The sequence below is a fragment of the Manis javanica genome, chromosome 15 (assembly GCF_040802235.1).
Source record: "Manis javanica isolate MJ-LG chromosome 15, MJ_LKY, whole genome shotgun sequence".
NCBI classification, from domain to species: domain Eukaryota; kingdom Metazoa; phylum Chordata; class Mammalia; order Pholidota; family Manidae; genus Manis; species Manis javanica.
The window spans coordinates 1,602,385-1,616,789 of record NC_133170.1 but is presented as its reverse complement, the minus strand read 5'-3'; the positions used below and the strand labels follow the sequence as shown (position 1 = coordinate 1,616,789).

The 14,405-nt window shown below is 48.5% G+C and overlaps 1 protein-coding gene across 2 annotated transcripts in view; it reads right to left on the bottom strand.

The window, feature by feature from the left end:
• NELL2 (neural EGFL like 2) overlaps window positions 1–14,405 on the bottom strand; it is a 253,190-nt gene that overhangs the window by 6,049 nt on the left and 232,736 nt on the right. For both annotated transcript variants that reach the window (XM_037009597.2, XM_037009594.2), the window contains 4 exons: window positions 13,406–13,546; window positions 4,761–4,954; window positions 3,462–3,638; window positions 1,984–2,208 (listed from right to left, as the gene is read on the bottom strand). In XM_037009597.2, the coding sequence (XP_036865492.2) occupies window positions 1,984–2,208; window positions 3,462–3,638; window positions 4,761–4,954; window positions 13,406–13,546 (737 nt within the window). The remainder of the gene's footprint in view (window positions 1–1,983; window positions 2,209–3,461; window positions 3,639–4,760; window positions 4,955–13,405; window positions 13,547–14,405) is intronic.

Genomic DNA, 14,405 nt, shown 5'->3' with positions numbered 1-14,405 from the left:
ACACAGCTCTGGGCAGTAAGCTACTGGGCAATTAATTTCCAGGGATGGCTGTGTCTGCTTTGCTTATGCCCAGCCCCTGGTACCAGCACAGTGCCCCACACAAGTTCTATCTATTGACTCAAGTGAAGAGCGCAGAGGGGGACAGGACGGGGAGGTAATACGTACAAACGCTCTCCGAAGGCACCACATTGTGAGGAATGCTCACCCCCGGTGCAGTATCTGTGGTCCATTTGGCACAAATTTTACCTACAATTTTTTAAAAATTATTTTTAAAATAACACAAAATAAATGTAATAGAAGAAGTATTTGGAATAAATTTGGTACAACTGAGCATACTCTTTTTCTTTTTGTAGTTTGATAGTTTGATTTAATTTGATTTGCCTGAATGAGCATATTCTTACAACTCATATTTAAGTAAGAAGGGAAAAGAGAAATGACATCAAACAGTAACTTCTGAGAATCTGCATTTATCCGACAAGAAATGAATTTGATGCCAAAATACACTTGCTGGAATACATTCCTAGCATGAACCGAGAAAGCCCTAGTAGTTGTTGATAAGGCTGTGATTGACATGCTCATTCACCTCCTTTCCCAGAGGACACCCTAATGTCTGGCTGCCCACTATGGAGTGCATGTTTCTTACTGGAAGTATCTGTCTGAACCACTTCTGTGTGTTTTTCATCCCATCACCTAGTGTATATTTTTGTTGTCACTGAGAACAATATCTAACAGGTAAATTAAGAGGATAAGGGGACTCAACTCTACTTGTAACTAAATGTCAGCAAGTCCCTGTTGGTCATTAATGGCTGAAGTTTCTACATGTGCACTATTAAATATACTTGCAGTGCATGGATATTAAAGTAACATCGTATATACATTATTAGTAAGTTTTATTAGTAATAATGTTCAAATTTACTAATGTTCTTTCATAAAACAGCATTAAACGTTCACTCAAAAGCTTTGCTTGACTGACAAACTGCATTGAAAGAGCTAGAAACTCCGGTCTGAAATAGATGACAATAGTCTCTCAAGGCTTTAAGTATTTAATATTCCTTTGTCCTGTTAGATCAAACTACTCTAGTGAGAATTTGCACTAAGTGCATCAGAATTAAATTGCTCTGTTGCAAAATTTCTTTAATGGAAATGCTCACTTAAGAAACCAGAGAGGCCATGGGCACCGAGCTGGGCTGTGCTGGGAAAACGCTGACATCTCGGTGCTGTTAAGCTTCCAGATCATTTAAGTTTCAGTGTTGATTCCAAAACCATGACTAAGAAGCACAATGATCACTAACTCACATGACTGTGGGGACAATACCCAGGCAGAGCGCTGTCGGCTTTGTCACTGGCTATAAGCTCTGCATACTCTTGTCCACAGCGTCTGTATTTTTATTCTCATTGAAATAAAAGGCACAATGCTCTATTTTTCCTATGAGCATAGGAGAAAAATCTTCATAATTATGTTTCTCCAACTGTAGGAAGAAGACATGGTAAACAACAGTTCTTAAATTTTTCAACTCGATGTAACTGGCCACAACAGAACCAAGAAATATGCTCATTTTTGCCATATTGATTTTCAGTTTGGAAAATGTAATATATTTACTTCATCAGTATATCTTACAGACCTCATAAATGGGCCAGATAAACATCAGTAAAATAATACCGTTTTCTATCATGAACAAAGAGACACGAAGTTTGGTGGTGTGGTTTTTTTAAAAGACAGATACTTGAGGGCAGTTCGAGTAGGTTCTTTCTGCCCCAGCGACCCAGTGGGTGCTCGTGCCGACTGCGCACCTTCTTCCCCAGGAACGTGCATCAGAGGTGCCCGTGACGGTCAGGCACGGCACTGGGCTGAGGGCGGGCTCCCGCCGCATCTGAGCAATAGAGGTGAACCCAAGTGCTCCCCGCTGGCCAGGCTCAGCGCCTCGGCACGCGTCCCGGGTGCGGCCGGCCGGGGGCCCCCTACACGCACTTAACGGGCCCCACCTTGCACTGGCAGAGGGTGCACTCGGTGCCGTGCTTGATCCACGAGGCCCCGGTGAAGCGGACCACATTCATCTCGTCCAGGCAGGTCTTGGTGATGTCGTTGCGGATGGCGTCGGCCTGGCACGGGTCGGCCACGCAGCGCCGGCAGCACTGGCCGTCTGGCAGGACGCTGAACTCACACTCGGCCTCCGGACAGGGCAGGGGCCCGCAGTCGGCCTCCCCCTGCTGCAGGGAAACAGACGCACAGGCGCGGGGGAGAAAGGGCGCGGTGGGTACCCGGGGCTCGGGGGGTTCGCACGCGGACCCAGGGGCCTTCTCGGCGGGGGCGCTGCTTGGCACTGGGCCTAGGGCGGCTTCAAGGGTTACACAGGAACAACGGGAAACAAAAGCAGAAACTGTGTCCCTTGAAACAAACCTGCGCGTCCCTGTCTTGAGCGTGATGAAGGAAAATCATTTACTAGGGAAAAAGAGGTTTTCATTTCACCTTTTGCCTGTGAGACGCTCCTTTCATTCTTAGGATTTCCTCCCCCTTCTCATTTATTCCCTTCTGCTAAAGAAAGTTTTGCTCATTTATGAGAAAATAAGCTGAAATCTGAAGGGAATCTAACAGGTTATCTTGGTTTATTTATGTTTCTTACTCTAGGAACTTTGGGGAAAATAAAGCAAAAGTGGGAACTGATTTCAGTCGTTTTAATTCCACATGGGAAAACTGAATCAGATCTTTTTTAAAATGTCTTTCCCACCTGTTTCCTATTTTGTTCATGATTCTGAATCTCATGGTCTTGGGGATGGAAGCCGCCTTCAGGCACTTTCCATTGATTTTTGGGTTGAAAGTATAAAAAGGAAGCAACGCAAAAGCACAGCCTTAAAAACACTCTCACACAAGCAGAAAGGGGACGAGCTGTGACTTCAGACACATACACCCATTTTCCTCTTCATTTACACCCATAGAAAGAAACAAGAAGTTTGGTCAAATGAAAAAAAGATTGGTGTTTTCTTTCTAAGTCTGTATTTAATTTTTTACCCGTTGTTTCCAGTAGGAGTTTCATAAATATAGCATTCAATTCTAATATTCTGATAAGTGTGACATACTGTATATTTAAAACAGTGCTCAGCAGAACAGCACCGACAGTAATGATCTTTAGGAGGGAAAAAAAGGGTGGTTTTGCTTTTGTAAAAAGTTTGGCTTAGAAAAAAATGTTTCTTTTTTTTCCATGAAAACCATCCTTCTGCTCGTAGTTGTCTCTAAGTAAACGTAAACCGGTGGGCCTGGGGTCCTTAGGAGAGGCCTTCCTTTCCTTGAGCCAGGAGGTACACCCCACACGTGTACCACGCCCCCCGAGCAGGCCTCAGGGCGGCAAGGCCAGTGTCTCCCCGGCCGGCACGGAGCGCGGGGCACAGGGAAGGCAGGGCTGCCTCCCGCCCAGGTTCTGGGCCTCACACTCCCCCAGACTCCGACCCCACGCAGCCGAGCTTACCAGGCAGCGGCACTGCCGGCAGTCCTGGACCCAGGTGTCTCCGCTGTTGTACAAGGTCTCCCCGTTTTGATGGAGGCACTGACTGCTCAGCCTTGGGTCACATTCAGGGCAGCAGAAAAGATCAACCGTGGGATTCTCACAGTCACAGACCATCCGTCGGCACATTACAAACCCGTTCTGTATGAGAAGGGAAAAAAGTGGTCATCCAAGGCCTCTATTCGTCAACGTGCTTGCATCACACACGTTTGTGCATGTGTGGGGGCTGCACATCACTTCACATGCCCACGCACCCACACACACGTACCTCAGATGTTCATGTGCAAGTTGAGATAGTTCATACTATTTACCAACTTACCTGATTTCCTTTGAGGGACCATTTAGTAGCTAACACAGAAATTACCAAAGCTGGAGAACTTCCACACACTGCCTGATGAGGAAAAATTTCTGAGAAATGCCCACAGCGTGATCCTTATGTGTATGTAAATGTGTGTATGTATATGTAAATATGCTTGTTCTTGTTTATTAGCACAGTAACTTGCATACTAATCACATTCTGTTCTGTGTGAGGGCATGTGTGTTTGTATTCATGTTTGGGAGCTAGTCAACTTTTACATGTTAAGTTTATGGAGTATTTTAGACCTTACATTTTTGTACAAACTGTTATCAATTTCTTTCATAATAGCTGAGTCCCTGGTACACAGTGTTATTCATTTAACTATAATTAAAGCCTCTATTGTCAACTGGGTACATAGAACAGAGCATTTCTCTAAAACTGAAATACAGCCCAAACAGATATTTTTCACTCCCAGGCCAGAGCATGTCTGTTCTGGCTTAATTACACTTTCATTCAAATCTGGTATCATGACTATGGAAACATGAACACAGTCAGCAACAAAATTTTATCAACATGTGAATGAACTCATCATAGTATTCCCACACAGTGGGATTCAGCAATAAAAAGGCAGGGGCTACGGACACATGTAGGAATACAAATGAATGTCAAAGATCTAACGCTCAGGGGAAGAAGCCAGACACAAACCAGTATGTATTAGAGGATGCCATTTACACGAGGCTGCAGCAAATACAAATCTCATCGACAGGGGCTGGAAGCAGTGTTTGCTTGGGGCTGGGGGCCGGGAGGAAGGACCAGAGGCAACATTCCGGGCAGACGACAAGGGCCTGCTCCCCTGGGGGCGAGCAAGTGGGTCCATGCTGTTGCTAAAGCTCACTGAGCCGTAGGCCTGAAACACAAGCAAATTACCCTCAATACGAGTGATGACCTTTCGTACTCACACTGACCTGACACGAGCACACAGAGCACCGGTCATTCTCCAGCACCCAGATCTGACCGCTGTGCTTGATTTTCCCACCATGGAGGCAGTCCCCCGTGCAGTTCTTCCCGTGAGGGCACCGGCAGTCGTATCCACCATCCAGGTTAAAGCAAACGGTGTCGTTGGCACAGCTGTGCCTGCCCGTCCCGCACTCGTCGATATCTACAGCCAAGAAAAGCCAGCAAGCAACATGCTCAGAACATGCTCAGTGTCACACGACTGCAGTCAGGCTGCTCGTCTCCCACATAAGGGGCTGCACTGGGGATTTATTCCTGTCTTGCCGGCTGCCTTTCCCAAATGCTGACGAGAGCCGGGTTAATGATCTAGGGATTTTGCTGGAAAATATTATCACGCTCGATTCTAAACACCAGATACCCTTGGCTAGATTTTCAACTTTTCTATCTCTGTAAATACCATAGGCTTTAAGAAACACAGTTTATGAAAGTAAGAGAGGACTCAATTCGTCAAACAGAAAGAATTTGGCAGGGAAATTCTAAAAGTGCCCACAATTTTTAATTGGGGAAAATATCGTCAATGTTACAATGGTGCTACAGGAAACCCTTTCTCAGGGGAGAAGAGATCTTTTCTCATGGGACCCCAGAGGCATTTTATTCGATGTCAAGCCCCATTCTCACAGCCATGTCACACACAGGAGAGCTCTTTCCAGTGTCCTGCCCGAGTGCCCGTCCCCTACAGTCTGGGTATTCTCCGTCCTGACACCTGGCCCCTTACCCACAGGTGGGCAGGTGACCATCAGCAGCCACCATGTCTCTCACAAAGAATCTCCTACTTCTCAACTTCTCCATCTCAGATTATCTTCTGTCTCCTGCCTGACTCTGCTGGCCAGCGCCCATTCGTCACCCGGCCTTCCCATCCCAGGGCCACACGGCCTAATGCATTTTCACACAGATGAGAAGCAAGAGTAGCCTGACCCACAGATCAGAGCTTAAGACGAGATGTGACTCACTTGACGTATCCCCAGAATGTACGGGTCACAAGCAGAGTACATTCCAGGAATATTGTGTGAGTGGTAGTGAGCAAGGCTCTTCCCACTTCCTCCTTCCCCTCTGAGTAAAGGTCACAGAAGAAAGAATTAACTCAGAGCAGGACAAGCGGGCCGGGAGAAGACGGAAGGCACAGCTTTTAACCAGGAGAACTGCATGGTGATTGCCTTGAAATGGCAGAATTTAGTAAATGCCTTTCTTAAATAGTTTGATCTCGACATTATTGGAGACACAGACTAGTCAAGATTGCATTTTAGGCATAAATTCTTAAATACTTAAGTTCTCCCATATCATGCATGCCTGAAAATAAACTATGATATATTTCTATTTACCTTGATTTTTATTAATTCCCATCTCAGCAAAGCCACTGGAATTCAGACAATGGCTGCAAAGATTTTTATCACACTCTATGAGCTTTATTGCAGCTTGACCCATCAAGGATGACACTGTTTATGATCACAGACTGAATCAGGAGCGCTGTTAGCCGGCAGGAGGACATATTTCAATTTTTTTTGAACTACATTAGTTAATATGTATTTCTTTCAGGTAGGAGAAAATTTTCTCTTGGTAATAGAAATTCAATTTTATAAAGTAGCTCTTTATTTGTTCTATTCAGAATAATAAGGTATATTTGATGAGTTGATTTTTTCCATTAAATATTCTTATCATTGAGAATTATACTAAGCAGGAAAAACATGAACCAGAGTTAGTTTCTTGACCACAAATTCAACAAGTGCCTCTTACTACACAACCCTTTAAATATCCACTATAAGGATATTATTCCACTAATGGCAATGGTTGGATTTTTACAATAATTTTCCTTTGCTTCACATTTAAAATAAGAGCTCTGCAATCAGGTAATGCTTTTTTTCCCTTTAAAGGCAAGGACCCTCGCATTTGCTGCAGAAGATGTAGAAGAGCTGTCTAGGCACAAAAGGACATGTGCCCTTAAACAAAGTATATTCACAATGGAAAAAAATAGAGTAAAATCCTTCCTACAACAGTGGTGGGCATGTGCTTGTCACACCTGGAGAAATGTGTGGGCAGAAACATCCGAAGGGACAGATCACCGCCTCTCGCGATGCAATGGGATCGGAATTGATCTGGACCCACCTTGCTTTTCTGGGTGTCCACTCTGCACCCATGCCGGGTTTCCTAATGCAGACACTCTTCTCAGATAAACGGTAGAATTTTTGGAATTCATTTTTAAATATAGTTTTATTATGGTATAAAATGTCTAACTATACATAGAGGGTGTATATTCTGCTTTGAAAAACCCACTGTGGTATGTAAAAATTCCAACTTTAGAAACACTCCCCCTTGTGAGTGATTGAAGAAGTCACGTTCCTAAGCCCAGAGGTCGAGGTCAAGTCTCGATTCCCCCCTGGCGGGACCTGGAGCCCACGGCCCGCTCGGTCCCGTGCCCTTCCTTCCTTCCTGTCACACTGGCAGCTCTTTCTTGGTCTTTCTCCTGCCCACACGCACGTTCTCCAGCTGGGGGACCAACTGTGAATGAGACTTAGCCGAGCAAAGAGTAGGTGACTGCAGTCTGCTTGGGGGTAAGGACGTGTCTGAAGGTGCAGAGTTCAGAGCCACCCAGGTGGGGTGCAGGGACAGAAATGTTGCAATGATTGAATGTCCAGGGGAAGCAGAGGAGGCGGCAAGGCCACCGAAGAGGTCTCTGGGCCCAGGGAAAGGTCATGTGGGAAATCTGAAATTTATCATAAACATGATAAAATGTCATCTTAGGGAATTGCAAAAAAATCAGAAAATCAAATACCCATTTTAGAAAGATTCCTTTTTGACTTCATTTTGGAAAAGGGATTTGAGTGGATTTGAACTTGAAGCCAAGACCAACTGACAGGTTTTCAGTTCCCAGGCTCGTCTTACTAGTGGTCGCTGTGCACCAGATTCTCAGTACTTTTCACATAATGACTCACTTAATCCTCTCAACAACCAGGAAGGGACAATTGTTCTCCTGACTGTGCAGATCGGGAAACTGAGCAGAGAAATGCTGCCTAACTGTCCCAAGGCCACACAGCCAGCGAGCTACAGGGCCCGGATGGAAGCCAGGCAGGCGGGCTGGAGGCCGTGCTCTGGGCGTCATGCTGAGGCCGCAGGGCAGACGATGAAGATGGCATCTTCCAAGATGGAAACAACGAAGATAAAGCAACTTAGTGTTTGTGGGCTTCAAAGATCAGGGGAGGAGGGCTCATGCTGTTTAGACTTCCGGCTTGGCAGGTCTGGCTGGTGCCATTACAGAAAGAAGAGAAAGATTTCACTGTGGACTGGCAGCGGGGGCAGGAAGAGGGAAGGCCGCGCAGCCAGGGTGCACTGGACCGGACTTTCCTCTGGGCTTCAAGCAGAGCTGCCTGGGCAGGAGCTGGGTATATGGGTCTGGGGTTCAGAAAACGTAGCTTTGGGGCAGACGTCCTCATTCCCGTTTCCCCAGGAGTCCTTCAGGCGCGGCTTCGGGCTCCCCGTGAGGCTGGCACGGCCGCCTCCTCTGCTCGCCCTCTTCCCAAGCCCGCACTGCCGATGATCACGTCATACTCGAAGTCCTACAGCAAATGCTAGGCACCCAAGCCCGTCTTGTTCCCAAAATAGGAAACAATTTTCCCTCTTTGTTTCCCTACAGCTCTGAATTTATATTTTTCTCAAGTATTCATCATTTTCAACCCTGTAGTTTTCTCCTCTATTAAGAGACGCGCCACATTCTACCTTGTGTGACTGCTGTGCAGATTTCACCTCCTCTACAGGCTGCGGGCAGTGGCCACACCTTCTGTATATTCAGTAACTACTTGCCAAGTTGAATGAATTCATTTTATTTTTGTCCTTTTTCTTGATTTAGGTTAAGAATTAATTGTGTTTGGTTTGAATATAATATTCAAAAGACACCATCCTATAAACATTTTATTTTTGGTCTTGTAAGTTCAAAAAAACCTTGCCAAACTTAAAGATAATCCAGAAATTATAGCAATAGAGGGAAAACTGGACATGAAAACCAGTATTCCTATGTGAAAAAAAATTGGGCTTTATTGTCAGAGAGAAACACATTGGGGGCACAATAGAAATGACGATGTGGACAAGGAAAATAGTCCTGGGTCACATTACCTGAGGCCGCACGTTTACACCTCTGAGGTAAGTGGATGAGCAGAACAGCATGTGACTTGTGTGCATGTCACTCATGGACACACATGCTGTGGCCTGAACTGCAGCCCAACGAGCAGTGAGGCAACGCTGTTACCCAGCTACGGCTTCAAGTGTGACCCTCCCACTTGAGAGTCATCATGAGCCCACCGCTGTGGCTTTGTCCACTTGGAAATGCCTATTTTAAAGCAACAGAAAACTGGCACCTATGCAGATACAACCAAACTCTTCAAACTGCAAATACTAATATTACAATTCTGCAGATGACTGAAATTGCAGTAAATGGACAGTTGTTTAGAAGAAGCACTTCAGTATTTTCTTTATAACATGGGTGGATTCTTCTAAAAGAATCCTTCAGAGCACACTGTCTTCTGGAAGAGAAGTAGATTTTTCCAGTCATCCTCATAACTTCTACTGGAAGATAATAGTAGAATTATCTTTCACAGTGGTGGCTTTTCAAAAGTGAGATCTTTCTGTTTCTGTTTATAGAACTTCCTTGAAAAGCCTTTTTTGCATAGGCATCTCGTGTTGTCCTTTACTTCCCTATCTCCACCTTTATCCTGTGCTGCTTTAATGGTAGATTAATTTTCCTGTTCCTTTCTGAGCACTCATGAATATACTAATAATCTTGTGTCATGTAGAGCTGACCACAACTGTATATGCATTTATTTCTAATATACCACAGATCTATCATTCTGTTTCTACTTCTAACATAGGTTATGTTCCTAACATACTTCTGATTAAATTATTATCTATTATTGATCTATCAATCACCCATTCCAATCTTCTCTCCCTAGACAAACAAATATAACATCCATTATGTTATATGGATGTTATAATGCTGTTCTAGGCACTGGTGGCTGAAAGGCAAACAAGAGCTACGACTTCTGAAGTTTACACCCCCAAGTAGATAACAGGCAACACAGCAAGGAAACAAATTGATATACATTATAATTTCAGAACTTTTATGGAAAAGTGAAACAGTGTAAATAAGTACTGTCAGGGGTGCTATATTTAAACTGAGTCCAGGAGAAGCCATTTTGGGGGAAATCTGAATTAAATGAAAGAAGGAACGTGCAGACATTCCAAACAGAAACGACGGCCCCAGTGCGGTTTATTCGAGAAAGTCAAGGACCCACGTCGCATAGGCCCTGGTAAACCAGTGGTGGGGTTTGGATTTCACTCTGAAGAGAGACAGAAAAGGCCCCGGAGTTTGAAAAGAGGGGTAACGTGCTCTGACTTCATATTTGGAAGGATCATTCTGGGTGCTACAGAAAAAAGACTCTGCGGGGGTCAAGAGTGTTAGTAGGCAGCCAGTGTGGACACTGCTGCAGCGGTCCGGATGAAAGACAGCGGCAGCCTAGACCAACGTGCCAACCGTGGACACAAGCAGAAGCAGCCAGATTGAGAATATACTTTGAAAACTGAAATGATGGGACTTGCTGATGTACTGGTATGAAAGGTAAAGAAAATAAACAACTCCAAAACGTTGGTCTGGGTGAACGGGCTTGAAGGTCTGTAGGATTTAAAGGGTAAGTCAAGAGTTCTACTTCAGGCATTAAATCTGAGTTGCCCATAAGAAATCCCAGCTGAGATACCCAGCAGGCAGCCGGTCAGGCGAATCTGCCGCTAAAAGGTGCCAACTAGGACTGTATGGACAGCGATTTAAACCGTGCAGCCGGTGGACTGCGAGGCAGATACGGGGAAGAGAGGCTGCCGAGAGCCCTGGGTGCCTGAGGAGGGTCCCCGCGGAGCAGAAGAGGAGGCCTCCCGGGTAAGAGAGCACGAGGGCGGCGCCCTGAAAGCGAGGAGCACAGGGCCGTCCGGAGAGGAAGGAGGCTCGCGGGGGGGCTGCCTGAGCTGCCGGGGGGGCGGGTCTGCGAGGTGGAAACTGCCGGCGACCTTCAAAGCACGGCGGTCAGTGGGCGGGGGGACTAAAACTCCACTCGAAGCAGGAAAGGAGACGTAACAAGTGCAGATAATTCTTCCAAAGAGTTTCGTTCACAAGGCAGCAGAAAAACGGGGGAAATGTTTGGAGGATGAGGTGATGTCAAGAGAAGTCACTTTTGGCCATTTTTGCTTTATTTCTCAAAGTCGGGTGCGCCTCCAGGCTGTGAGCTGATGACAGAGGTGCGGTAGGACAAGAGCATTTATGACATGGAAGAGAAAGGGGGCAGTGCGAGGGCAAACCTCAAGCAGGTGACAGGGGTGACGTGTCAGGTTTAATGGGGGCTTATTTTCTCAGAGGAGGGATGAAGCTTCCTTCTGTGCGGGGGGGCGGGGGAGGGGGCAGGAGACACCAACACGGACGAGACTACGCCAGTCCGGCTCCGGCCGCAGAAGCGGGGACTCCGTGTCCTCGGTTAAGTAATAAAGCAGGGCCACCAACAGAGCCTGAGGAAGGTGGCGGGTGGGGCTCGAGCGGACGGAGGAGGCAGGAGTGGCTGTACCCAGGGCTGCAGGGCAAGGTGAGCAAAGAAACGGGAGGTGTGCCAGGCGCGCTGGCGGCCCGCAGGAGGGTGACCCTCCCCGTCTAGGGTCCACGCTGTGAGTCCCTCCCCCCGGGGGCGGGCTGCACCGGCCGACTCGCTTCCAACGAACAGAAACCGGGAGAAGGGCAGACCGTCCCCTCTGAGATGAGGTGATGAGCAGGCCGGGGCTGCCTTCGTGGGCACCGCTCTCTCTCGGGTTGCTCACTCGGGGGCTGCCCTGCGGGGGGGCTCACGTGTTAAGGAAGCGAGGCCGGCCATTAGCCCCAGGAGGCACCCAGGAAACAGACTCCCACTCCCCCGGCTCCCACCGCAGGGGGTCTTTACGGGGAGACCAGATTCCTGGCCACAGACTTGACAGCAGCCTCATTGGAAGCCCTGGACCAGGGGCGCCCGGCTGAGCTGCCCACATCTCCCGCCCACAGGAACACCTTTTTGCTGTTCTCAGCTGCTGAGTTTGGGGGCGCCTCGCGGTGCGCCCACAGGTGACTCCTGCAGCCCTCCTGAGATCCGCCGTCACACACCCACCACACAGCGATGCAGCTGGTCACGGGCGCACAGCAGGAGAGGCGGCAGAGGTGCACGCTTTCCGTTCACATCTGATGCGCAGAAAGGGGGTGCACGGACCCCAGGCAAACTGAGACGCGGGTGCCCCTCGGGGAGGAGCGGAAAGGACGGGGGGAGGGGAGATGAAATTACGGTGCAGTTTCAGCTTTCATCTGCACATTTGTCTTATTTGAACATTTAAATGGTTCTGAAATGTTACAATCTTAACAAAAAGTTGTGCCGAAGCGTCCTTCCCCACAGCCTGCGTCAGAGCCCAGGGAGAGCAGGTCACGAGGAGCCGAGCCACCCTGACCTGCCCGGTGCTCCCCACGGGCTGGAGGCGTCCGCTTCGGGGTGGCCACTGGGCCAGGAGCGCCCCCAGACCGCGCCGGGCGCCTGCCACTGCTGGGACGGCAGCACCCCCATTCTGGGTGAAACCCCGGTGGGCACCCTGCGGAGGCCGAGCCCTGCAGCTGCCCGCGAGCTCACGCACCCGGGAGCCCTGCTCCTGCCCCAGGCGGTTGCACTTCCCCCTGCGTGAGCCACTGGGGCCCGAGGACAGAGGCGTCTTCTCACCCAGGTTCCCTCGGGCTGCCGCCCCCCGAAGGCGCGCACACGGAGGAGCCCAGTCATCTTCCCCTCCCGCATCCAGCCCCTGACGGCGGATCCTGTCGGTGCGGCGGCCCCCTAGCTGTGCTCTCTGCCCCCTAGCTGTGCTCTCTGCCTCCCCCCCCCCCGGCTGTGCTCTCTGCCCCCCTGGCTGTGCTCTCTGCCCCCTCTCTGAAATCACGCCCTTAGTGGGATGTAGAGGCGAGCAGAGCTGTTCGTCAATTCACTGAAAATGATTCACAATTAATGGTAACAAATCGAATGTAATCCGATTGGCTTTACCACTCTTACTGGATAGAAACCTTCTTTGAGGCCGGGACCGTGTCTTCCGCACCGACTGTCACATTCACCTTGCCGGACAGGTGCAGCGCCAGCGGCGAGCCGGATCCGTCCGTGTCGTGCGGCCGCCCTTGGCCACGTCGTGGTCCTGTTTTCCCCGCCCCCCACTGCCCCTCGGTCTGCATTCTTCATCTACTTTTTTCTAGGTTTTTTGGGTAAGACTTTTGCATGCTGCCATTTAAAAAAATTATCTGATACTATGAATTTATTCATTCTAAAAACACCCTCCAACAGTTGCCAGGTACCCACAGAGAATTGGTTTAGTGCCACCACATTCAGTTATCTAAAAATCAATTAAGTATCATAATTACCTAGCAAATGTTAGATCTTAACATGCTTCTCATCACTGTTGTATAAACACACAGCAAAAAATCACCAGTAACTTAAACACTAGATGAGTGTCAACTATTGACACCTTCCTGTGCATTCCTCAGGGTCTGGAGAAGCTCTTACACCCCGGGTGCCCCTGTACCGACCTTCGCAGGACTCGCCGCTGGGCGCAAACAGCCCGCTGTCGTGGTAGCCGTCTCTGCACTCGCAGTGGTACCAGCCGGGCAGATTGACGCAGCTGGCACGGCTGTCACACTGGATGAAGCCCTCGGAGCACTCGTCGATGTCTGCGTGGCCGAGAAGACAGAAAGGGGATGTCACATAAGTGTACTTTTCTTTACAAAAAACTAAAATATTCTGCTAAATTGCCTCAGAAATTTTTAGTGCCAGTAAATCCTTAAAGCTGAGGAAACAAGATCGAGGTGGTCTGTGCGGCTGAAGAAGCAGAACAGGGATGTGAGGGTATCGGTCGTGGCAGAACGTCCAGACAGCACTGCTGCCAACCCCACCCGACTGCAGAAAGCGGAGAGAGACCGTCTGAGCCAGTCCTGCGGCTCGCACGCACGGCCAGCTCTCCTGGGCATGGGGGCGGCCTGGCACGTGGCTTCCCACAGTGGAGGGTGCGCCCGAGCCACCTGTGGGCAGAGCCTCTGGGACGCGCGTGTGACCCACCCGAGCCCTCCCCACCCCGTCCCGGTGGCCGGCGACTTGCCGAGGGTCCGGGCTTCTGCGTGAGGATGCTGTGGGAAACATTCTTCTTTACTGGGGACAGAGACATAATCTGAGCAAGACATCAACTTTTTTGCTTTAAGCCTCTGAGATTTTAGGATGTTTTATTACTCTCAGCATAACCTATCCCGGCCGAATACATCATTCATCTCCAACATATGGCAAGAGCCTTCATTCATCGACATGCTTCACACTTTTGAGAATGTATACCAGTTATGTCACTTTATAATGGGTTTCACATATCTTACCTCATTCAACCCTCAACAAAAAAACCCTGCATTGTACATAGCTTATTGAACATATTTTTTAAAGTGAGGCAAAAGGAAATGATGGGATTTAACTAAGGTCACCTAAAGTTCTCGGCTGCCTGACTCAGGTGTGTGCGCCTTCACACAGGCAGACACAGGCTGAAACCGG